This window comes from Octopus bimaculoides, chromosome 5 (assembly GCF_046866305.1).
Source record: "Octopus bimaculoides isolate indiv1 chromosome 5, ASM4686630v1, whole genome shotgun sequence".
Lineage (NCBI taxonomy): Eukaryota > Metazoa > Mollusca > Cephalopoda > Octopoda > Octopodidae > Octopus > Octopus bimaculoides.
The window spans coordinates 95,768,969-95,795,982 of NC_142932.1; the positions used below are offsets into that span (position 1 = coordinate 95,768,969).

General features: G+C 35.2%; 2 protein-coding genes across 4 annotated transcripts in view; both read right to left on the reverse strand.

The window, feature by feature from the left end:
* Window positions 1-2,074: 2,074 nt before the first annotated feature.
* Window positions 2,075-20,339, reverse strand: LOC128247906 (uncharacterized). 3 transcript variants are annotated; one of them, XM_089352715.1, is made up of 11 exons: window positions 19,309-20,339; window positions 19,024-19,065; window positions 17,593-17,652; window positions 17,308-17,349; window positions 13,861-13,920; window positions 13,577-13,618; window positions 13,392-13,454; window positions 12,165-12,211; window positions 10,953-10,994; window positions 8,992-9,091; window positions 2,075-6,147 (listed from the first exon to the last, which is right to left on the reverse strand). In XM_089352715.1, the coding sequence occupies exons 1-7, from the start codon at window positions 19,364-19,366 to the stop codon at window positions 13,432-13,434; spliced, it is 327 nt and encodes a 108-aa protein (XP_089208841.1). In that variant the 5' UTR covers window positions 19,367-20,339; the 3' UTR covers window positions 2,075-6,147; window positions 8,992-9,091; window positions 10,953-10,994; window positions 12,165-12,211; window positions 13,392-13,431. The 3 variants fall into 3 exon arrangements, with proteins under 3 accessions (XP_089208841.1, XP_089208840.1, XP_089208839.1); XM_089352714.1 differs by lacking the exon at window positions 13,392-13,454 and having other exon boundaries at window positions 19,309-19,642; XM_089352713.1 differs by lacking the exons at window positions 8,992-9,091; window positions 13,392-13,454 and having other exon boundaries at window positions 19,309-19,642.
* A 109-nt stretch (window positions 20,340-20,448) lies between these two features.
* The window catches only part of LOC106874549 (hemicentin-1-like), a 136,207-nt gene continuing 129,641 nt past the window's right edge, over window positions 20,449-27,014 (reverse strand). The window contains exons 19-20 of the mRNA XM_089352716.1: window positions 22,753-22,812; window positions 20,449-21,086 (exon numbers count right to left, since the gene is read on the reverse strand). Of these exons, the coding sequence (XP_089208842.1) occupies window positions 21,022-21,086; window positions 22,753-22,812 (125 nt within the window). The 3' untranslated portion in view covers window positions 20,449-21,021. The remainder of the gene's footprint in view (window positions 21,087-22,752; window positions 22,813-27,014) is intronic.

Here is a 27,014-nt window from a genome sequence, read left to right on the forward strand (position 1 = left end):
AGGATGGGCTTTCAAATGATTTCCATTTACTAACATCCTGTACCTCATATCTGGAATTCAGTCTCAAATATCTATCTTCTATGGTTACTAAATCATCTCAGAAAGGAAAAATAGATTTAAGTTGTTTTTTTTTTTGTTTTTTTCTTTTTTTGATAATGTGTCTAAGAGCTAAAGTTATGGGGGAAGCAAATAGAATTTTAAAAACTATTTTGTAAATATCAGCTACAACATTTCCAAGATAATTTGATTGAAGCAATGACACAAAATGAGAAATTCATACCTTCTATAAAATTTCATTGTGAAAATTATAGTACCACAATAAAGTCAATGTGGATATGTTTGTGTGTGTGTGTGTGTGTGTGTGTGTGTGTGTGTGTGTGCATGAGTGCACATACACACATTTGTATTGTATGTATGGAAGAATGTATAGCCAGATAGTAATGAAGTTCATCAAAGGTCATCAAATAAGCTGAGTCAGTAATTCAAAAGGTCAGCCTTGTCACTCTCTGCAGTGTACTGATTCTAACTGAAGATTATACTAAGAATACATATATCTGTGGAATACTCAGTCACATACAATATAATTCAATGAGTAAGTAGTTCAGTTAATCAAACAACAGGAAAACTCATTACAAAAATTGACTACAAATGATTATTTTTACTTTATATAAGTTAAGAAAATACTTAGATTTGTAGCCAAGTGACAGGTTTCTAATTGGCATTATTTCTCTCCCTGTCTGTCTCTCTCTCTCTCTTTCTGTGTGTGTGTGTGTGTGTGTATATATATATATATATATATATATATATATATATACACACACACACACATATATTCTTTTACTCTTTTACATGTTTCAGTCATTTGAGTGTTGCCATGCTGGAGCACCATATATATATATGTGTGTGTATATATATATATATATATATATATATATATATATATATATATATATATTAATATTCATCACTGTATCACAGTATTGACCAGATTATTAGGTATTGGTATACACAGTTGGTCACAATGTATTTCCTTGCATTGTAGTACCTTTTGAGCCATCTCACTGTCTAAGTAAGCAGGCTAGGGTTGGTCACCTTTGGTATCAGTTATAGCTTTAATAAGCTGAGGAATTGCTTCATACAAGTTCTGAACAAATTTAGGGGGAATTTTTAGCCTTTCTTCAAGTAAAACCTGTTTTATTAACAGTATTAATCATAATAAAGTGTTAATTGGTTAAATGTAATTTTTTTTTTATTTATTTACTAGTAGGTGGTTAAAGCCTTCTACCTGTTGTCCAAAGTGAGATATGCTAAAGTCCAATATTTGATGTAATTGGTCAGTTGAAATTTAAAAACAAAAGACCAACTATTGTGACCATTATAAGGGATAAGATAAATAAATAGATGAATGGGAAAATGGTGTATGTTTGTAAGGGGCCCTAAAACGCTTAGGATAATAAATATTAAATTCAAAAAATAATATTATGGGTGTGTTAACTTTTTGATATGGGTGTGTTAACTTTTTGGAGAAATAATTCTATCCATTGTGTGCAATTCATACTCACGATGAGTGTTTGAGAATACAATGCACTTCAGAACTTTGTTCAACAGATCATGGAAACTGGAGAGTTTTGAATTTCCATTGATTGTACATGATTTCAAGATCTAGCACTGGCCACAAAATGCTTTTATACTGCCTGAAAGTGAGTGTTATTGCAATACTTGGCTCAAAATTTCAGCCCAACTTTCAGGGCACTGAATTGAAATAGTCAAGTGATGAGAAGTTACTGAATCAAACAAACCCACTAATTTTCTTTCCTTGTGACTTTGTTTCACAAACAGCTGGTCTGAAAATTTGTCTGATATATGTGACTGAAATTTATCTATTGTTGTTTCAAAACAAAATGAGCTTCCTATGTGGTGTAGTTTTCTCTTGATTGCCATTTTGCTGAAGACCAAAATATGACAAAAATTTGAGCTCTTTTCAATGTTGCACCAACATGTTTTGGAAAATATTGGCTGCTCAGAATTAACTGATGAGAATATTTCTGGAAGAACAACACCATACAAAGCAAAATGTTTGAAAAAGATGACATGCAAACTTTATTAACGCAAAATACATAACACTGTGTGCAGAATTTCATCATGGTATAAACGTTTCTGGAACTTGTGAAAATTTGATGTGGACTGGAGGGTACAAAGTCTCTTGGTTACAACAGGATTAATATGAGTCAGAAATGTTATATTTAAGTGATATTAAGTCTGAAAATGATATATGTTGTATTATTACCTCTTGGATCATGATTTGGCATCAATGCTGGATGCATTGATTGTTTTTAACAAACTAGCCAAACACAATCAATTTTCTGACACATTTGCTTTTGAGAAATATTAAAAACTTATGCTTCTGAGATGAATGATAATAACTTTTTATGTCTTGAGAGTACCATTAAAATTTTTCACACACAAGTAAAGATTATATCCAATTTATATGCAAAAAGTTTTGAAGTTGTAGGATTTGGGTAAATCTGGAAATTTGGCCTTGAGTACACAGTTGGCACTGTAAATGTAGGTAAACTGAAATGTAGATCTAACGAGATTGTAGAGATGCTTGAAAGGAGGCATGTTGATGTATGTTGCATCTAAGAGGTTAGGTGGAGAGGGGCTTCAGCCAGGTTCCTCACAGGAAAGACACATAGGTATTAAAATCTTCTGGGAAGGTAACAATGATGGAGTCGATGGTGTGGGCATACTCCTAGCTGAGAAATGAGTGGATAAGGTCATAGACGTAGTTAGAGTATGTGCTGGGGTACTTAAGCTCAGGCTAGTCTTTCAGAATAGTATAGCTACAATTATATCTACCTACGCCCCACAAGCAGACCTACCAAATTAAACAGAAGGACCACTTTTATGATATTCATCTGCAGGATACCTCCAAGACAAGTGACAATGATTTCATCTTCATGGCTGATGATTTCAACGGGCATGTCAGACAGCAGCCCGGTATCTACCATAGTGTTCATGGGGGTCATGGAATTGGTTCCTGAAATGAAGAGGGAACAAGGCTATTGGAGTTCTGTGATGCAAATAACCTTTTGATCTGCAATACCAACTTCAGGAAGCCAGCCAGTCACCTGATAACCTTACAATCAGGTGGTTCTGCTAGCCAGATAGATTTCATTCTCACCAGACAGTGGGATGCGTGGTTGCTCTGAAATGCAAAGACTCTTCCTGGTGAAGAATGTATCCCCATCATAGACTAGTCATTAGCGACTTTAGACTCCTGGCCAGAACGATGCCAAGAAGCAGACCAATCTGGAAAAGAAGGATCTGGAAGCATAAGGACCATTCATATGGTCAGAGATTTAGAGACATCCAAATTGAGAAATTTGATGAGAGGGAGGAGCAGCTACAAACTTGTGACATAGAGGGCAACTGGGAATTCCTGTGAGAGCTTGCTGAGTGCCACTGAACAAATCTGTAGCAGGTGCAAAGTCCCTTCCAGACCCAAGGTAACGCAGTGGTGGAACAATACTGTTGGCAGGGCCATTATAGGGAACTGTATCAGATAGCCAGAAGAGAAGCTAGGAGACAAGTATATCTAGCCAAGGAAGAAACTGAAAAGAAGAAGTTTACCTATGTTCAGTACCATGAAGACCAGTAAACTGAAGTATTTCAGATTGCAAGACAGTGTGTGAGAGAAAATTGTGATGTCATAGGAGAGAAATGTGTCAGCATGGATGATGGTGCACTTGTTGTGAATGAGTCTACAAAGAAAGAGGCTTGGAGATGTCATTATGAAAGACTGCTGAACATGGAGAATGAATGGGAGAAGGAGAGTCTGCCAAATGTTGACCCAACTGAGGGACCAGCTATCCAAATTGACAGTACCCTGGTAGATAAAGCAATTAAGGATATGAAGACAGGGAAAACCACCCAGCCCATCAGGAATCACCACTGAGGTGCTTAAACTAGGGATGTAGAAACTAGGGATAGATGAGTGGTTGGTGAGAGCTGTGCAAGCCATGTACAGGGACATGACCAGTAAGGTGAGAGTAGGCAACGAGTACAGCAAAGAATTCAGGGTACAAGTAGGGGTTCACCTAGGATTGGTGCTCAGCCCACTCTTGTTCATCATATTCCTCCAGGCAATAATGGAGGAATTCAAGACAGGCTGCCGCTGGAAACTCCTCTATGCTGATGACCTTGCTCTTATAACTGAATCACTACCAGAACTAGAGAAGAAGTTCCAGGTATGGAAACAAAGTCTAGACTCAAAGGGTCTTAGAGTTAACCTAGCAGAAACCAAAGTCATAGTAAATTGGAAGGTAGACAAATCACAAATCCCCTCAGGTAGATGGCCCTGCTCAATCTGTAGAAAAGGTGGAGGTAGAAACTTCATAAGATGCGCCCAGTGTAAGCTTTGGACACACAAAAGGTGCAGCAACATCAAAGGAAGGTAAACAGAGAAACTAACTTTTGTATGTGGAAGGTGCACAGGCATAATAAATGCTGAACATGTGCAGAAAATAGACTCCATCAACTGCCAAGGGGAACAAGCCAGAGGTACTAGATAGCTTCCCGTATCTAGGCGACCAGGTAATAGTAGAGGTGGTTGTTCCATGAGTGTAACTGTGAGAATAAGATTAGGCTGGGCAAAGTTCAGAGAGCTCCTACCCATGCTGGCAACAAAGGGCTTCTCCCTCAGAATGAAAGGCAGATTTGATGCCTGTGTGTAAACAGTTATGCTCCATGGCAGTGAAACCTGGACTATGACAGCCAAGGACATGTGTAGGCATCAAAGAAATGAAGCCAGTATGCTTCGCTGAATGTGCAATATCAGTGTGCATGTTCGGCAGAGTGTAAGCATCTTAAGAGAAAAGTTAGGTATAAGAGGAATCAGATGTGGTGTGCAAGAGAGACAACTGCATTGCTATGGTCATGTGATGCGGATGGATGTGGACAGTTGTGTAAAGAAGTGCTGATCTCTAACTGCGGAAGGCACCTGTGGTAGAGGTAGACCTAGGAAGACATGGGACAAAGTAGTGAAGCATGACCTTCGAACTTTAAACTTCCCAGAGGCAATGACTAAGTGATTGAGACCTTTGGCAATGTAGTCTTCTGAAGAGGACCCATCAAGCCAAGTGCACATGTGCTGGTGGCACATAAAAAAATCAATCTTTGAACATTGAGCCCCATGGAGACAAAGAGGCTGAGTAGCTTTTGAGCGTTGGGCCTGATGGAGGCAAAGTGGCTGAGCTCCTTTTGAGTGTTGGGCCTCACAGAGGTGAGGTGGCTGAATTCCTCTTGAGCATTGAGCCTCATGGAGGCAAAGTGGTTGAACTCTTAGCCCGCATAGAGGCAAAGTGGCTGAGTTCCTTTCAAGTGTTGGGCTTCACAGAAGCGAGGTGGCTGAGCTTCTTTTGAGCATTGGGCCTCACGGAAGCAATGACCAAGACCTTTGGCATTATGTTGTGCTTGAGAAGAAGACGCATCAAGCTGAGCAAAATCGCAGTTGTGGAAGATACCGGTGTCACACAAATAGCATCCATACCAGTGGCACGTAAGAGCACCCATTACACTCTCAGAGTGGTTGATGTTAGGAAGGGCATCCAGCCATAGAAAACCATGCCAAACCAGACAAGATCCTGGTGCAGCCTTCCAGTGTGCCAGCCCAGTCAAACCGTCAAACCCATGCCAGAATGGACAACAGACATGGACAATGATGATGATGATGATAATTCCAAAAATTGGTAATATTCACAGCAATGTTGTTAAATATGCATAGTATGTTTAGCTGATGATGACTCATAGGAAGAAAGGGATACAGAAATTTAACTGAGTTTACTTCATTGATGCAAATGTTTAGTCATGGATAGATATTTACAAAGATTAAAAATAAATCAAGTATTTGTCAATGCTGTGAATACAAAAATAATGCAGTTACAGCATATAATAGAGACCTATAATGTTATGGTAGTATTAGATATTTACTCAAGTCTGCAATGTTTGCAAAAGTGTCTATGAAATGATGACAAGGAGACTGACATGGGTTGTCCACAAGATTCCACTTAGTTCTAGGTGTGAAATACAATAATACTAAGTTCTAAGTTCTTGTTCATCTGAAAAGCATGGACCTTCACTGGTAACCTAAAAAATAAAAGAATAAAAATGTACATGAGATGCTTACATAAGATTGTGATCTCTTAAACAATTATTTGATGTTTGGTGTTTGTGAAAATAATTGCATGTTTGCAGAAAAATAATTAGATATTAGATCATGCTTGCTTAAATATTAGAATGACTGGAACTTAAAAACTAGGTGCACAAATTGATATCTTATAAGCACAGAATTCTTCATAAGGAAGAAAAAATTTGAATGATCCCAGAAATTACATTTAAAACATGTAAAAGTTACCATAAGTTACAATAATGTAAGCTTCGATTGATTAGGGCAATAAATTCTAAAGTTTTAGTATAAGGTCTCACTGATACATAAAGCTTTTAACACAAAAAGAGAGCCTGTTACAAATTTTCAGGTACCATATTTTTATTTATAATTTCCATACATTTTGTATACATTCACAGCCTAAAACTTAACACTTGATCCCAATTAGTGACCAGTAAATGAACTGTGGATGTTAAGCAAATGATAGTGTCCTTGACTGTTATTAATATCTAATATTCAGTTCAAGCTACAACACATATCAATTCAGAATTTAACATCCCATGAAAACAATACACAACAATGCTTGGATTTAAAAACAGTATTTCAAGGTATTAATATGAAGAGGGGAATTAAACTACACAAATGAATGGATGATTGGATGTATTCATGCATGTATATGTGTATGTATTTTATTCTTGTTCAGTCTGGAAGCAAACACATTGTCCATGACCTTTATAAGCCTCCTAAACCTGATGAGCTTTGCTCTTAATGTTCCATTTTAATTGTTGCAGGCCAACACCTGCCAGAAATACTTGGGCAAAGAGAAGATTCCTGATGGCTGATGTTCTTGGAAGTCAGGGAAAATGGTTAGTGTGGGCTGAGGATGTTGGATACACCAAGAATGATGAGAGGTGGAAAGACAAGTGGGACAGGGGTGTCACATTGTTGTAAATACAACCAACCAAAGGGACAGAGGCCTAATGACCTCTATGCTTAGTTATGATAGAAAAGACAAAGAGAGAAGACAGTATACCTATGGGCTAGATACTGAAGCATGTCTATTAGTGAGTAAGCACCATTCAATTGAGTGGCACTTCTTTGGATGTTGATGCAGATGTCTGTGTGACTAGCACAGAACTGTCCAAGATATGGGAGGAGTACTCCATTGCGGCCATCACTAGGACCTTGTTGGAACCTGAAATATTTTTAGGTCCTGAGGAGAGAGGCCAGTCTTTAAGATCTAGTCCTAGTTTTGTTAAAGGTGTGCTTTACTAAGAGAGGCCCTCATTTATAGTGAAACCAGCATTTGAAGCAACTGTGAGGGCTATAGCTGAGTTCTATTCATGTTTTGTTGGGTTTCATGGAATGGATTTTCTTGATATGAGTGCTGCTTGAGTTTTTGTATGTTAAAAGAAATATGGTTAGCATGTCCCTGCAGAAAGATGCTCTCAATGTTTGTATTTATGGAATCAATGAAAGTTTAGTTAGAAGTTTCAAGACTATGGGTGGATGATGGATGGTTGGGGAATATTAAGGAAGTATTAGGAGTCATGTCATCTGCATAAGAATGGATTTCATGCCACAGTGTGTGATCGGATAAGAAGCTACTGATCCAAGAGATGAGAAGATCCTGTAAGCAAGAAATTTAGAGAGGAGATTTGTGTACCAGATATAGTTAAAGGCTTTGGTGATGTCTATGGCCACAAACTTGTTTTTATCCTAGGTTGGTGCAATGCTAATCAACCCTATAAAAATGAAAGGCCAAGTTGATCTCAGTAGGCTCTGAATTAAGAGTACTGTGTGAGAAAACAAATCTGAAGCTCTAGCAATTCTGGCAGTTCACTAACTTTGAAGCAACTGGCAGTATTTCTGCACTTGGAGTCTGTATATGCAGGGTAAAGAACCTGTGGAGTGGAATGAAGAAAATTTAGAGGAGATTGGCCAAGGATATGTAGTGTGGAGAGAGGATGCAAAGTGAGTGGCAAAGGTAGAAGCTTTTCCCATAGGAGTACTGTGAATGAAGCCGTCATTGTTTAGAAGAGAAGAAATGAGGACTTATATTTCACATATTGTATAAGTGGTCTGACAAGAATTTAGTAGTGGTAGTAGTGGTGGTGGTGGTGGTGGTGGTGGTGGTGGTGGTGGTGGTAGTAGTCGTAGTAGTAGTAGTAGTAGTAGTAGTAGTAGTAGTAGTTGTAAGGTTCTCAACAAAAAATGTGTGGGTGACATAACCCTTCTTTCAACTGCAGATCCTATCATGTAACACTTAAAAGGCTGACAAAAGGTTCACAGCTATAATGAAAAGCATTACAGATAAGCTGACACCCTGAAATATTCCTGTTAATAATATAATTTTGTAGGGACTATAGTGATAATTCCAGTTCTTATTGATAGCTCTTGTGGACCATGTTGCTGTCAATCCCTTAATAGCAATGACTATATCATTTGGAAGGTCAGCAAAATGTAGTGACTCTCTAATTCATGAGTGAGGAACAGAATTAAACAACTTCTTATAATCTAATCATACAGTCAGCCAGTTTTAGCAAGGCTGTTTTGTTGTCTTGAAGAAGGTTGATGAGAAGCTGTTCTTCCCACCCTAAGACTCTTTTCTTTCCTCCTGCTTGCTTTTCAGTCACCACATTGTTTGTTCCACAGTGATTCTGGAGGAATGCATTCAAAAAAACTGATATAATTTATACATAACATTCAAGTATGTAGTTTTTGACCATATGCACCTCGTTTTTAGCTATGTGCAATGTCCACTAATCTTGCATATCAATTTCATTGTTTTTTGGGGTTTTTTAAATAATTTATCAAGTGCTGACCTGTAGAACATGTGCTTTCTGTGCCAATAACTATCAGCTCTCTCAAGTGATTTGGCTTGGTAGTTTTGCAGCAACCGTCAGGAGAGATTACTGTGTGATCCTGATGTGGAGATGACAGAAAATGTTTTTTGATGAATGTTGTTTATTATCATATTTGTTTGACACTGAAGTTTGAATAGTTGGAGTATTTTAAATGAATGAAACATATTTGAAGAGTGTTAGAATTTACAATGAGTTTAAATATTTATGAGTAAAAAATATCATAACTTGTTTTCTTATGATGGGCAGTGTTGTGTTTTGGTGCCCTTTTACAAGATTAAGTTATTGGCTCTAATTTCAAGATGTTTTGCAGGTTTCCATTTCTGAAGAACATGCAAGCCTTATGTAGAAGTTGAAGACACATGTGAATTATTAGTGGTGAAAGACTTCATAGTTGAATATTTCCATTTTGTAAGTTAGTTCAGAAACTCAGAAAGAAATGGCAGAGTTTAACAAAGACAGGAAACAACTCAAATATATAGTTCTTGCATTTTTGTCATCTTGTTTAGTAACTGATTGTTTAAGAATTTCAGTAATTAATTACAAGTAAAAAACTTAATAAAAATTTAAGCAAATAAATAATAACTTAAAATCTAAATGTAATTCAATCTATTGTAAAGTGAGAAAAATATCAGAAATACATACTGAATGAAAAATTCTTTTTCTTTAAAGATAAATTCCATTGATAAGAATAGAATAAACTTAATGAAACTAATTCTTCTAATTCCATTAGCATTCTTAAAAATCTATGGAAAACTTGAATATGGATGAAATGATAATGTTCAAATCTTGTACATAAGTAGGAAAAGGAAGAAAAGAAACCAACAAATTTATTTATTATATATAGTCCAATGAAATATAAATTTAGATAGTTTTAAGTTTTAGTTTACATAGTTTTGTACACTCCTATTCTGCATATGGATAGAGTAGGTTAGAATACATTAAAAAGAAAGTAAGAAAGTTTAGTGTTTAGGATATTTTTGAATGCACAGTTACTCTTTTAGAACATATTTGAAACATGCTTTTTGATATATAACATCTTCATTAAGGAAATATAATGAAAGTAGAAAAATCAATACAACTACACTACCGAAGTATATGGTGTAGTACAGCTAGATAAGTATCAATAAAACAGTTTGGTTTCAGACACAGTAGTAAAATTCAAGAATAACAACACTTACAACATGAAAGGACAACTTAATCACACTTCAACTATTCTGATACTATCTACCCTCAAGAAAACAAACCAAAAAAAGACAGTAAGAAAGTAAAATAAATTTATGGATTTACTTCCTAGTTTGATGTGTTCATAAATGTCAAATTCTATAAAACACAGAAGATACATATACAATATAATACAAAGCACAACATATGAAAAATAATTAAATAAATAAAATCATATAAACAGAATTAGAAATAATGATTTTTCACTGTGGATAAAAATTAGGAGACAAAATCAATCTAGAAGATCATTGAGCTCAGAATGCAGTGGAACAAAATTTAAATGTAATAATGTTACTAATAAGAGAAGTCGCTCACTATTTTCCAGTGTTACTTTCATGTCAATGGTGTCCATGAACAGGACTGATTGTGGGTACTCAAAACAGTAGCTGATCAAGGTGTGAAACATTTACCATTGCAAATCTGTTCTATACATTGTGTTTCGAACTAGACTATTGTAAGTATTAATAAAAGTGCACTAGTATAAAGTTAGTATGAATGCTTTCAGAAAGTAGCTTAATATACACAATGAGACTTTAACATTCTGATGGTTTCCTTTAATACATGCATACATAAGTTATTAAGCAACATATTCTACTCAAAGAATAAACCCAAATTTTTGTTAACTTTAACCAGGTCAGATTCCAGAATCAAGGTTGGAAAATGACTATATATTTACTAATGGATTGTTATATACTTACCACCAAGACACTTCCAAACATTAACATAAGCACCATCCAAGTCTTTAGGAAATCAAAAAAAGATAAATATGTAGGATGGCTATAAATAATGTCTAAAATATGCTAGTAGTGTGTTGATACTACCAGAACAAATACTAATGAAATAGAAGCAAACACATGCACTCATGCACATGAAACCTACATACATTAATAGAAAAAAAATGTGATTACGATTCTTTGCTTTCTATTCATGTTTGAGATCATTTTTGAAATCAGGCCAAAATTGACTATGGAACCTGGTTTGGCCCCTGGACTTTCTAGTTGCTGTCATACTGTTACATCATGCCAACATGCGAAACAGACATTAAATGTTGATGATGATGATCATCATCATCATGGTCATGATGATACTACTCAAAGAATGAATGAACCAAGATATTTGTTCATTCTTGCTCTAATGAATGTAATTTTATTAATGGATTGCATATATACTTAGCATCAGGTTTTTTTGTAAAGTTAACATATGCACCATTCATGTCTTGAATAAATTAAAAGAAGAATGAAAAAAAGGCATCAGAGGGGCAATGCAAACCCTGTGCACAGATAAAGTTTTTTGCAAATTATAGTGTGGCTTGCAATATGTTACCTATGCTTTTTAATTGAACTGAATTAATTTTTTTTTAAATATCACCATTATAGATATTATATTTTGATAATTGAGAAATCAGCTCATAAATAAATGAAACCTTAAAATCCATCATCACACGCATGCACAGAGGTGCATATCTATGTATGTATTTATGATAATCAAACCAAGTGAAAAATAAATGACAAACATTAAGCTGCCTATACTCCTCAAAGAAAGAATGAACCAAGATTTTGCTAACTCTTGTTCTGATGAATGTGATTTTATTAATGGATTGCTTACTGCCAGGTTTCTGGGAAACATTAATATAAGCACCTTACATATTTTTAAGAAATTAAAACAAATAGATTTAAAAACATGGCTATGAATAACATTTAAATTGTATTAGTATTGTGATGATACTAACATAATAAACACTAATGAGATACATTCAAACACTCTTGCACACACATACATGCATGTACACACATTAATAGCCCAAAGTTAGAGAGTGATAAACTTTATGGTTGTTCAGATTCCGTCTTTGTTTAAGATAATTTGTTTAAGATAAGATCATGCTGTGTTCTAACAATATTAATTGTACTTACTTGGTGGTATCAATTCTAAGTTTTTGGACCCACTGGCTTCAGCATAACTTCAAGAAATTAAATAAAGATGGGTATATTATTGTTTGGATAGGCTGCACTAAATATTTTGATGTGGTACAGAAAGTAATTAACAAAATAAAATACATTATGTTTTATATATATAAACATGTATTTAGAAATAAAATTATATTTAAATTCAGCACAGGTGCATGTACAGTGTATGTTTTTCACCCTTTCATTCATGTATTGTCAAAAAGAAAAGTGTGATCTAATAAATTCATTTTCAAACAAGAAGAAACAAAGAAAAATTTTGGCTAATGTGCCATTTTAGAATTAACACTTACTGGGAAGGTTCCTCAGTAAACTGGCTTCCAAAATTCTAATCTATAAGCAAAGTGCTAATAATTATGTAAAAGTAGTATTTATTGAGAGGCTAATGAAATAAAATTTAATTCAATTGGATTTAATTTCAGAATATCCTAACACTAAATATAATTCTGTCAATATTTAGTAGAGTATTGTACTGTTTCTGTCACTGAATATAATGTGATTGGATTTGGTAGATTGAAACTGAAGGAACATTATCATCTATATATATATATATATATATATATATATATATATATATAGATTCAAGGTTGAATATGGTACTTATGCGTAGGCACCCAAATATCATATCCCAAAAGGATAGGTGATCAAAATCAAAAAATAAGCAACATGGATTTCAAAGGTGATTGCAGAACGCACGTTTCATGCTACTCCAATTTATTTAAGTAATGCGAGCATTACATTAAATGCAATATGAAGAGCAATCTTCAGCTGTACGAAAATGCAGAAAATTACTGTAGAAAAGACATATTATAAATGTGGCAACACTTCAAATCCAAGTGGGAGAGAGAATACATAAAAATAGATTTTCTTGCAGCTGAAGATTGCTCTTCATATTGCATTTAATGTAATGCTCGCATTACTTAAATAAATTGGAGTAGCATGAAACGTGGGTACTGCAATCACCTTTGAAATCAGTGTTGCTTATTTTTTGATTATATATATATATATATATATATATATATATATATATGAGTGTGTGTGTGTGTGTATGCGTGTGTCTTTGTACTCAGCCACCACTACATGACAGTCAATGTTGGTTTGTTTACGTCCACAGAACTTAATAGTTTGACAAAACACAACAACAAAACGAGTATAAAGCTTAAAAATAATAAATACTTTGGTGGACTGGTTGGACTAAACCCATCAAGGTGGTGCCTTAGCACGTCTGCAATCCAATCACTGAAACAAGTACAAAAATAAAAGACATATTTTACACTGCCTGTACTACCCAAAGAAAGAATGAACCAAGATTTTGCTATCTCTTGCTCTAATGAATGTAATTTTATTAATGGATTGCTTACCATTGGGTTTCTGTGAAACATTGGCATAAGTACCATCCATGTCTTCAAGAAATCAAAAAATAGAATTAAAAACAAGGCAATGAATGACATTTAAATTGTATTAGTATTGTGCTGATACTAGCATAATAAACACTAATGAGGTACACTCAAATAATCTCACACACACATACATACATGTACACACATTAATAGATCAAAGTTAGAGAGTGATACACTTCATGGTTGTTTGCTTTCTATTTTGACAAAGATAATTTCTAAGATCATGCAAAATTAAGTGTACTTACCTGGTAGTATCAATTCTATATATTCTGGCCCACTAGCTTCAGCATATTCCTCTTCAATAGCTTCAAGAAATTAAATAAATATGGGTGTATTTATTGTTCAGAGAGGCTGCTCTAAATATTTTTGATGTGGCACAGAAAATAATTAACAAGATAAAGTACATTATGTTTTATATATATAAACATGTATTTAGAAATAAAATTATATTTAAATTCAGCCTAAGTGCATGTACAGTACATGCTCTTCACCCTCTCGTTCATGTATTGGCAAAAAGAAAAGTGTGATCTAATAAATTCATTTTCAAACAAGAGGAAACAAAGAGTAATTTTGGATAATATGCCATTTCAGAATTAAAACTTACTGGGAAGGTTCCTCAGTAACCTGGTATGCAAAATTTTAATCTATAAGCAAAATGCTAATAATTATGTAAAAGTAGTATTTATTGAGAAGCTAATGAAATAAAATTTAATTCAACTAGATTTAATTTCAGAATATCCTAACACTAAATTTAATTCTGCCAATATTTACTAGATTATTATACTGTTACTGTCACTTAACTATTTCATTGATAGTTAAAGGTGACAGTATCACCATTAAGGGAAGCGATTTACAAATATGTTATCAGGAATCACTGCAGAGATGCTCAAAATATCTGGCAGTGTTGGCTATAGCCTAGTCACCCGTATTACGAACCAGGTGATACACGAAGGAGTCATACCCAATGACTGGTGTAGCAGCATCATAGTCAACTGCTACAAAGGTAAAGGTGACGCTTTAGATACAAATAATTACAGAGGCATCAAGCTGTTAGATCAGGTTATGAAAGTTACAGAGAGGGTCATAGCCCAACTAATTAGGGAGCGAATCAATTTAGATGAGATGCAGTTTGGGTTCGTGCCAGGTAAAAGCACTACTGATGCCTTATTTCTAGTGAGACAGTTGCAGGAGAAATACCTAGCTAAGGATAAACCTCTGTACCTGGCTTTCGTTGACATGGAGAAAGCCTTTGACAGGGTCCCCCGATCCCTTATCTGGTGGTCAATGAGGAAACTTGGGATAGAAGAATGGTTAGTGAGAGCTGTGCGAGCCATGTACAGAGATGCTGCCAGTAAGGTGAGGGTTGGAAATGAGTACAGCAATGAATTCCGGGTAGAGGTAGGGGTCCACCAAGGTTCCGTCCTCAGCCCCCTCTTATTTATCATAGTCCTCCAGGCAATCACAGAGGAGTTCAAGACAGGTTGCCCCTGGGAGCTCCTCTATGCTGATGACCTTGCCCTAATTGCGGAGTCACTATCAGAACTAGAGGAGAAGTTTCAGGTGTGGAAGCAAGGTCTAGAATTGAAGGGCCTTAGAGTCAACCTAGCTAAAACCAAAATCCTAATAAGTAGGAAGGTAGATAAAACACAAACCCCTTCAGGTAGATGGCCCTGCTCAGTATGTAGAAAAGGAGTTGGTAGTAACTCTATAAGATGTACCCGGTGCAAGCTATGGACACATAAGAGGTGCAGCAACATCAAAGGCAGGTTAACTAGCAAGTTAGTTTTTGTTTGTGGCAGATGTTCAGGTGCAATAAAGACTGTAAACAAACAGGAAACAACTTCTATCTCATTCCAGGGTGAAAAACTAGAGGTAGTCGATAGCTTCCGCTATCTGGGCGACCAAGTTAGTAGTGGGGGTGCGTGCGCTGAAAGTGTAGCTGCTAGAATAAGAATAGCCTGGGCAAAGTTTAGAGAGCTCTTACCCCTGCTGGCGACAAAGGGACTCTCACTCAGAGTAAAAGGCAGACTGTATGACGCATGCGTACGAACAGCCATGCTACATGGCAGTGAAACATGGGCTGTAACTGCTGAGGACATACGTAAGCTCGCAAGGAATGAAGCCAGTATGCTCCGTTGGATGTGTAATGCCAATGTGAATACCCGTCAGAGTGTAAGTATCTTGAGAGAAAAGCTGAACATTAGAAGCATCAGTTGTGGTGTGCAAGAGAGACGATTGCGCTGGTATGGACATGTGGTGAGAATGGATGAGGATAGCTGCGTGAAAAAGTGCCACACCCTAACAGTTGAGGGAACCCGTGAAAGAGGTAGGCCCAGGAAGACCTGGGCTGAGGTGGTGAGGCAAGACCTTCGTACATTGGGCCTCACCGAGGCGATGACTACTGACCAAGACCTTTGGGAATGTGCTGTGCGTGAGAAGACCCGGCAAGCCAAGTAAGATCGTTGCCAGTGCCCCTGGACTGGTTCTTGTGCGGGTGGCACATGAGATGCACCATTTTGAGCGTGGCCGTTGCCAGTACCGCCTGACTGGCTCCCGTAGGATTTTCGAGCGAGATCGTTGCCAGTGCCCCTGGACTGGCTTGTGCGGGTGGCACATAAAAGACACCATTTCGAGCGTGGCCGTTTTCGTGCGGGTGACACGTAAAAGCACCCACTACACTCTCTGAGTGGTTGGCGTTAGGAAGGGCATCCAGCTGTAGAAACTCTGCCAAATTAGACTGGAGCCTGGTGTTGCCATCAGGTTTCACCAGTCCTCAGTCAAATCGTCCAACCCATGCTAGCATGGAAAGCGGACGTTAAACGATGATGATGATGATGATGATGATGATGTAAGATGCTTTCTAAGATCACTTCCTTGGGAGGGTTAACCATAACCTGCAGTGATTTGGATATTCAATAAAAACAGCAGCAGATTGCATTTCCCATTGCAAATCTGTTCCATTTGTTGACTCATGTCTAGGCAAATATTTAAAGAATTCAATATTAGTTATATAATTATTTGAATTTTTTGTACAAATATAGCTTACAAAATATATGCTTATGCACTTGATCATCAAGGGTAAAATAGCAAAGTTATATAGGAATGTCTGCAAAAACTACTGTATATGCTATTAAATTTCAAAATTTTCAAAACTTTTGAGTTTTAGATGTTTGGTAAGAAGTTTACTTCCCAAATACATGGTTCAGAGTTCACTCCCACTATGAGGCATCCTGGCCAAATGTATTCTAGTATATCCCTGTGCCAACGAATATAATGTGATTGGATTTGGTAGATAGAAACTGAAGGAACACTATCATCTGTATATATATATATATGTATGTGTGTGTGTATGAGTGTGTGTGTGTATATATAGATATATGAGTGTGTGTCTTTGTGTTCATCCACCACTACATGACAGTCAATGTTGGTTTGTTTATGTCTACAGAACATAATAGTTTGACAAAACACAACAGCAAAATGAGTACAAAGCTTAAAAATGATAAGTACTTTGGTGGACTAGTAGGACTGAACCCATCAAGGTGGTATCTTAGCACAGCATCAGTCCAATCACTGAAACAAGTACAAAAATAAACGACATACTTTACACTGCCTATACTACCCAAAGAAGGAATGAACCAAGATTTTGCTATCTCTTGCTCTAATGAATGTAATTTTATTAATGGATTGCTTACCATTGGGTTTCTGTGAAACATTGGCATAAGTACCATCCATGTCTTCAAGAAATTAAAATATAGAATTAAAAACAAGGCAATGAATGACATTTAAATTGTATTAGTATTGTGCTGATACTAACATAATAAACACTAATGAGGTACATTCAAATAATCTTGCACACACATACATACATGTACACACATTAATAGATCAAAGTTAGAGAGTGATACACTTCATGGTTGTTTGCTTTCTATTTTGACAAAGATAATTTCTAAGATCATGCAAAATTAAGTGTACTTAACCTGGTGGTATCAATTCTATATATTCTGGACCACTAGCTTCAGCATATTCCTCTTCCATAGCTTCAAGAAATTAAATAAATATGGGTGTATTTATTGTTCAGAGAGGCTGCTCTAAATATTTTTGATGTGGCACAGAAAATAATTAACAAGATAAAGTACATTATGTTTTATATATATAAACATGTATTTAGAAATAAAATTATATTTAAATTCAGCCCAAGTGCATGTACAGTACATGCTCTTCACCCTCTCATTCATGTATTGTCAAAAAGAAAAGTGTGATCTAATAAATTCATTTTCAAACAAGAAGAAACAAAGAGTAATTTTGTCTAATTTGCCATTTCAGAATTAACACTTACTGGGAAGGTTCCTCAGTAAACTGGCTTCTAAAATTCTAATCTATAAGCAAAATGCTAATAATTATGTAAAAGTAGTATTTATTGAGAGGCTAATGAAATAAAATTTAATTCAATTGGATTTAATTTCAGAATGACCTAACACTAAATATAATTCTGTCAATACTTAGTAGAGTACTGTAATGGGTTTATCACTTAACTATTTCATTCATAGTTAAAGATGACAATATTACTATTGAGTGAAGAAATTCGCAAATATGTTTACAGAAGTAAGATGCTTTCTAAGATCACTTCCTTGCGAGGGTTAGCCATGTCAGATATTCAATAAAAACAGCAGTAGATTGCATTTCCCATTGCAAATCTGTTCCATTTATTGATTCATGTCTAGGCAAATATTTAAAGAATTCAATATTAGTTATATAATCATTTGAATTTTTTGTACAAATATATCTTGCAAAATATATGCTTATGCACTGGATTATAAAGGGTAAAATAGCAAAGTTATATAGGAATGTCTGCAAAAACTACTGTATATGCTATTAAATTTCAACATTTTCAAAGCTTTTGAGCTTCAGATGTGTGGTAAGAAGTTTACTTCCCAAATACATGGTTCAAAATTCACTCCCACTATGAGGCATCCTGGCCAAATGTATTCTAGTATATCCCTGTGCCAACGAATATAATGTGATTGGATTTGGTAGAAAGAGACTAACGGAACACTATCATATATATACATATATATAAATATATGTGTGTGGGTGTGTGTGTGTGTGTCTTTGTGTTCATCCACCACTACATGACAGTCAATGTTGGTTTGTTTACGTCCACAGAACTAAATAGTTTGACAAAACCCAACAACAAAATGAGTACAAAGCTTAAAAATGATAAGTACTTTGGTGGACTGGTTGGTCTAAACCCATCAAGGTGGTATCTTAGCACGGCATCAGTCCAATCACTGAAACAAGTAAAAAATTAAAACATGCTTTACACTGCCTATACTATCCAAAGAAAGAATGAACCAAGATTTTGCTATCTCTTGCTCTAATGAATGTATTTTTATTAATGGTTTGCTTACCATTGGGTTTCTGTGAAACATTGGCATAAGTACCATCCATGTCTTCAAGAAATCAAAAAATAGAATTAAAAACAAGGCAATGAATGACATTTAAATTGTATTAGTATTGTGCTGATACTAACATAATAAACACTAATGAGGTACACTCAAATAATCTCGCACACACATACATACATGTACACACATTAATAGATCAAAGTTAGAGAGTGATACACTTCATGGTTGTTTGCTTTCTATTTTGACAAAGATAATTTCTAAGATCATGCAAAATTAAGTGTACTTAACCTGGTGGTATCAATTCTATATATTCTGGCCCACTAGCTTCAGCATATTCCTCTTCCATAGCTTCAAGAAATTAAATAAATATGGGTGTATTTATTGGTCAGAGAGGCTGCTCTAAATATTTTTGATGTGGCACAGAAAATAATTAACAAGATAAAGTACATTATGTTTTATATATATAAACATGTATTTAGAAATAAAATTATATTTAAATTCAGCCCAAGTGCATGTACAGTACATGCTCTTCACCCTCTCATTCATGTATTGTCAAAAAGAAAAGTGTGATCTAATAAATTTATTTTCAAACAAGAAGAAACAAAGAGTAATTTTGGTTAATATGCCATTTCAGAATTAACATTTACTGGGAAGGTTCCTCAGTAAACTGGCTTCTAAAATTCTAATCTATAAGTAAAATGCTAATAATTATGTAAAAGTAGTATTTATTGAGAGGCTAATGAAATAAAATTCAATTCAATTGGATTTAATTTCAGAATGACCTAACACTAAATATAATTCTGTCAATACTTAGTAGAGTACTGTAATGGGCTTATCACTTAACTATTTTATTCATAGTTAAAGATGACAATATTATTACTGAGTGAAGAAATTCACAAATATGTTTACAGAAGTAAGATTCTTTCTAAGATCATTTCCTTGGGAGGGTTAACTATAACCTGCAGTGATTTGGATATTCAACAAAAACAGCAGCAGATTGCATTTCCCATTGCAAATCTGTTCCATTTATTGATTCATGTCTAGGCAAATATTTAAAGGATTCAATATTAGTTATATAATCATTTGAATTTTTTGTACAAATATAGCTTACAAAATATATGCTTATGCACTGGATTATCAAGGGTAAAATAGCAAAGTTATATAGGAATGTCTGCAAAAACTACTGTATATGCTATTAAATTTTGACATTTTCAAAGCTTTGGAGTTTTAGATGTGTGGTAAGAAGTTTACTTCCCAAATACATGGTTCTGAGTTCACTCCCACTATGAGGCATCCTGGCCAAGTGTATTCTAGTATATCCCTGTGCCAACGAATATAATGTGATTGGATTTGGTAGATAGAAACTGAAGGAACACTATTATATATATATATATATATATACATATCAATGTGTGTGTCTTTGTGTTCATCCACCACCACATGACAGTCAATGTTGGTTTGTTTACATCTACAGAACTTAATGGTTTGACAAAACACAACAGCAAAATGAGTACAAAGCTTAAAAATGATAAGTACTTTGGTGGACTAGTAGGACTGAACCCATCAAGGTGGTATCTTAGCACGGCATCAGTCCAATCACTGAAACAAGTACAAAGATAAACGACATACTTTACACTGCCTATACTACCCAAAGAAAGAATGAACCAAGATTTTGCTATCTCTTGCTCTAATGAATGTAATCTTGTTAATGGATTTTTTACCACCAGGTTTTTGTGAAATATTGGCATAAGTACCATCCATGTCTTCAAGAAATTAAAATATAGAATTAAAAACAAGGCAATGAATGACATTTAAATTGTATTAGTATTGTGCTGATACTAACATAATAAACACTAATGAGGTACACTCAAATAATCTCGCACACACATACATACATGTACACACATTAATAGATCAAAGTTAGAGAGTGATACACTTCATGGTTGTTTGCTTTCTATTTTGACAAAGATAATTTCTAAGATCATGCAAAATTAAGTGTACTTAACCTGGTGGTATCAATTCTATATATTCTGGCCCACTAGCTTCAGCATATTCCTCTTCCATAGCTTCAAGAAATTAAATAAATATGGGTGTATTTATTGGTCAGAGAGGCTGCTCTAAATATTTTTGATGTGGCACAGAAAATAATTAACAAGATAAAGTACATTATGTTTTATATATATAAACATGTATTTAGAAATAAAATTATATTTAAATTCAGCCCAAGTGCATGTACAGTACATGCTCTTCACCCTCTCATTCATGTATTGTCAAAAAGAAAAGTGTGATCTAATAAATTTATTTTCAAACAAGAAGAAACAAAGAGTAATTTTGGTTAATATGCCATTTCAGAATTAACATTTACTGGGAAGGTTCCTCAGTAAACTGGCTTCTAAAATTCTAATCTATAAGTAAAATGCTAATAATTATGTAAAAGTAGTATTTATTGAGAGGCTAATGAAATAAAATTCAATTCAATTGGATTTAATTTCAGAATGACCTAACACTAAATATAATTCTGTCAATACTTAGTAGAGTACTGTAATGGGCTTATCACTTAACTATTTTATTCATAGTTAAAGATGACAATATTATTACTGAGTGAAGAAATTCACAAATATGTTTACAGAAGTAAGATTCTTTCTAAGATCATTTCCTTGGGAGGGTTAACTATAACCTGCAGTGATTTGGATATTCAACAAAAACAGCAGCAGATTGCATTTCCCATTGCAAATCTGTTCCATTTATTGGCTCATGTCTAGGCAAATATTTAAAGAATTCAATATTAGTTATATAATCATTTGAATTTTTTGTACAAATATAGCTTACAAAATATATGCTTATGCACTGGATTATCAAGGGTAAAATAGCAAAGTTATATAGGAATGTCTGCAAAAACTACTGTATATGCTATTAAATTTTGACATTTTCAAAGCTTTGGAGTTTTAGATGTGTGGTAAGAAGTTTACTTCCCAAATACATGGTTCTGAGTTCACTCCCACTATGAGGCATCCTGGCCAAGTGTATTCTAGTATATCCCTGTGCCAACGAATATAATGTGATTGGATTTGGTAGATAGAAACTGAAGGAACACTATTATATATATATATATATATATATATACATATCAATGTGTGTGTCTTTGTGTTCATCCACCACCACATGACAGTCAATGTTGGTTTGTTTACATCTACAGAACTTAATGGTTTGACAAAACACAACAGCAAAATGAGTACAAAGCTTAAAAATGATAAGTACTTTGGTGGACTAGTAGGACTGAACCCATCAAGGTGGTATCTTAGCACGGCATCAGTCCAATCACTGAAACAAGTACAAAGATAAACGACATACTTTACACTGCCTATACTACCCAAAGAAAGAATGAACCAAGATTTTGCTATCTCTTGCTCTAATGAATGTAATCTTGTTAATGGATTTTTTACCACCAGGTTTTTGTGAAATATTGGCATAAGTACCATCCATGTCTTCAAGAAATTAAAATATAGAAAAAAAACATGGCAATGAATGACATTTAAATTGTATTAGCATTGTGCTGATACTAGCATAATAAACACTAATGCGATACACTTGAACATTCTCACATGCACATACATGCATGTACGCACATAGTATTAAACCAAGAGCGATACATTTCATGGTTGTTTGCTTTCTATTTTGACAAAGATTTTTTCTAAGATCATGCAGTGTACTAACAAAATTAAGTGTACTTACCTGGTGGTATCAATTCTAAATATTCGGGCCCACTAGCTTCAGCATATTGCTCTTCAATAGCTTCAAGAAATTAAATAAATATGGGTGTATTTATTGTTCAGAGAAGATGTTCCAATTATTTTGATATGTCACAGAAAGTAACTAACAAAATAATAAAATATATTGTATATTTTACATGTAAACATGCGTTCAGAAACTCTGATAGTTGCATTAGTATCCTCATATATGTATATATATATATATATATATATATATATATATATATATATGGAAATCATGAGATGAGTGATCAATGAGCTGGTAGCCATAAAAGTGACAATACCATTACACAGCAACGTATGTTATTAACTGTACAGCATGTGCCTCAGAGGTGAAATGCATTTTCTGTAAGAGTGAAGCACAACATATGGGGATGAGAATGAGATACAAACTCATCTGGGGATATCCCAATGTATTAGCATTGTCAATAATAGGCTGCTCCATTTCTATAACTCTGGCGTTGGTGTCATGCCTAGCCTGGGGACTTGATATAGTTGCACATCATTGTTAGACATCCTTGCAGATTAAGCATGGACCATTGTGCCAAGTGTAGTCTGAATTCTGGTTCTGTTTTCCGTGTGGTTAGTGGGGCCAGTTGCTCAACTGCCACTAACTGTAGATGCATCCTTGCTTGCAGTAGCTGTGGTGTTATCCCAGGAAGAAAACACAGTAGCATTCATAAGCTACATCTTTAGTGAGGCACAATGAAATTGGTTGAACATAGAGAGCGAGGTTTATGCTGTGTTATGGTGTGTAGATAGACTGCAGCATTTCCTTCTAGGAAAACAGTTTTATTTAGAAACAAATCACCAGCCTTTAAAAATCCTGTTTGTTAAGGATTTAGATGTATTCCAGCATGCTTCACAAAAAATAGCCAGGTAGAGTTTGATTCTATCAGTACAAATTGATCGTTAAGCATGTTCCAGGTAAGAGTATTCTGCATGTCGATGCCCTATCTCAATTGAGATATGCTGAAATTAATGAAGATGATATCATTTTCTTTGCTTCACATTTAGGCAAATGCAACAGTGCATGGTAGGACATTGATCCCATAATGATGGAAGATATCTAAAAACAACTAGATGCAAATGCATTATATAGCAAAATACAAGAAAGAATTTTACAGCAAAATTGGAGATCGATTTTTAATCTGGAGGATTTTCTAACATTCAAAAACGGCTTATCCTCATCATCATTTAACGTCCACTTTCCATGCTGGCATGGGTTGGACGGTTCAACTGAGGACTGGTAAGCCAGAATGCTGCACCAGGTTCCACTCTCAATATATCATAAAAATCATCTGTTTATTCCAGCACCTTATAGAGTCACAGTATTAGCTAAAATACATGACACACACATGGGTATTCAACAAACAATAAAGAAGGCAAGACTCTGTATTTGGTGGCCTGAGTTGGCTTACTCAAAGGAGAAGTTTGTCAAACCTTGTGATAGTTGCCAGAGAATTAGCCCTAATTTAGTAAAGGCAAATTATTCATGGCCTATTTCTGGGCCCTGGGAATGTGTACATATGGATTGGGCATAGATTCCAAGCATCAATAACATACTTGTAATTGTAGATGTCTATTCAACATGGATCTAGGCATTTTTGTGTCCTAATCACTCGACTGAGGTAGTGAAAAGCAAGCTGCTTGAGGTCTTCATTCATCTTGGTGTGCCCACGGCTTTAATATTGGACAACAGACCTGAATTTGTTGCATTAAAGAATATGTTGTCCTCAATGGGTTGCAAAAAATTGAGACACCTGCCTACAGTCCAGCTGTACAAACTGTGAAAGCTGTACTGAAGCATTTTGATCTGAAGGCAGATAATTTCAGCAACTAGTTGAACAAAATTCTGTTTAATCATCAGAGTACCTCAGGTGATTGCAAATTATCACTGGCTGAAAAGTCAATTATAGACCATTGAGGGTTGCTGTAAACCTATTCTTTAAAAGAGTTGAGGATGTAATACACAAAACCATGTTCAACAAGGCGACATCCAAGGCACAATATGTGATATATGCTGGAAAGAATACTGCATGGATTAAGAAGGAGTGTCACCTACTGCAGTTAGTGGCAGTTGAGAAACTGACCCCACTAAACACACAGGAACCAGAACCAGAATTGCACACAACACCTGGAACAATGGTTCATGTTGAGTGTACAAGTATGCCTAACAGTGACAGTGTGACTATATCAAATCCCCAGGCTAGGTGTGACACTAACTGGAGTTATAGAAGCCAAGCAGCCTAGAGTAATAAAAGAAGTGGAGCAGCCTATTATTGACAATGCTAGCTGTCAAAGATTGAACATGAAAATTTCATCAAGTCCTCAACTGAGGCGAAATGCAATAATTGCAGCATGATGTGGAAGGTCAAAACGTTTCAAGGAGAAATAATGTGATAGTTGCATTGTGTTTCTGATATTGGTATCCTGATATATATAGCTCTCGAAGGAAGCCTTGTGCAACCACATGGAAATCATGAGATGAGAGATGAATGAGCTGGCAGCCATAAAAGGTGCAATACTGCTATGCACCGGGGGATGCTAGGAACTGTACAGTTATGAACATTCAACACATTTTCTATAAGAGTGAAACACAAAAGAAACAAAGAATATTTAAATCCAGCCAAAGTTCATATACAGTATATGTTCCCTGTCCTCTCAGATGTATTGTGAAAAAGAAAAGTATTACCTAATAAATTCATTTTCTAATAAAAGGAAGCAAAAAGTAATTTTAGTTAATATGGCATTTCAGAATAAGCACTTACAATATATATATTGGGTCATCCAATAAATAATGCAGTTTTTTCAATTGCATGAACTAAAAGTTGGAAGGGGACAGGATGAACTACCAGTATCAACTTGCTATAAAAGCAGATAGTAAATTTACTTTGTATTTATTCTTAGTGCAAATTTTGAAGAGTGCAGTTCGATTTCGACAGTTATTTTTTCAAAGCTATAATGGAAGTAACAAAGGAACATATTCGGCATATTTTGCTATACGAGTCCAATAAAGGCTACAATGCAATGGAAAATGTGAGGAATATTAATGCAGTATGTGGAGATTGGACAATAAGCATAAGCCAGTGTCAACAGTGGTTCCAGAAACTACAGCCTAGAAGATGAGCCTCATCCTGCAAACCCTGGTGGAACAAAATCCCATAATAACTTTTGGGAAACCAGCAGAGCTTGGATTTGGTCATTCAACCATTCATCAACACCTGTGTGCCATCAGGAAAGTCAGCAAATTAGGTCAATGGGTTCCTCACAAACTTTCAGAGTCTAATCGCGTACAGAGAGTGAATGTGCACTCTTCTTTTCTGTCACATCTCATGAATGAACCTTTTTTTTGACTGAACAGTGACTGGTGATGAGAAATGGGTTCTCTGTAAAAATGTCAAGTGCTGAAGACAGTGGGTAGGGGAAGGAGAAGCACCAGCACTCCAGGCTAAAGAAAGTGTTCACCCACATATGGTGTCGTTATCTGTTTGGTGGGATATGAAAGGTTTAATCCACTTCGAACTTCTTAAACTCAAACCAAATGAAAACAAAGGAGATCTACTTGAGTGATTTAAGTCAGTACAAGAAGGAAAACGACCTTCTTTGATTTCAAGATGAAAGGTGTTCTTCCATCAGGATTAATGCTCAGCAACATACAGCAAGGATGACATTCCAAAGGCTAGAACAGTTTGAATGGTAAATGATGCCCTACCCATCATATTTGTCAGACATTGCCTCATCTGATTATCATTTATTCCACAGTCTTCAAAATCATTTGGACAGAAAAAATATGAATACTGTAGACAAGGTCAGAAAAGAAGTGGAGCGGTATTTTTCATCACAGACGAGTGCATTTTGGAAGAGTGACCTTGCAAGTCTACCAGATAGATGGAAGAGCATTGTAGAAAATGAAGGAGAGTATATTTTAGATTAAAAAAGAACTTTGTTTACCTTAATTTAGAAAAATAAAAGAAGTATAAAAACTGCACTATTTATGAGATGACCCAATACATATATGTATACATATACAAGAGTGTGCATGTCTTTGTGTTCATCCACCACTACCACCGCCACCACATGACAGTCAATGTTGGTCTGTTTACATCTACAGAACTAAACAGTTTGGCAAAAGACACAGCAGAATGAGTACAAAGCTTGAGAATAAGTACTTGGGCAGATTTGTTGGATTAAACCCATCAAGGTGGTGCTGCATGGCTGCAG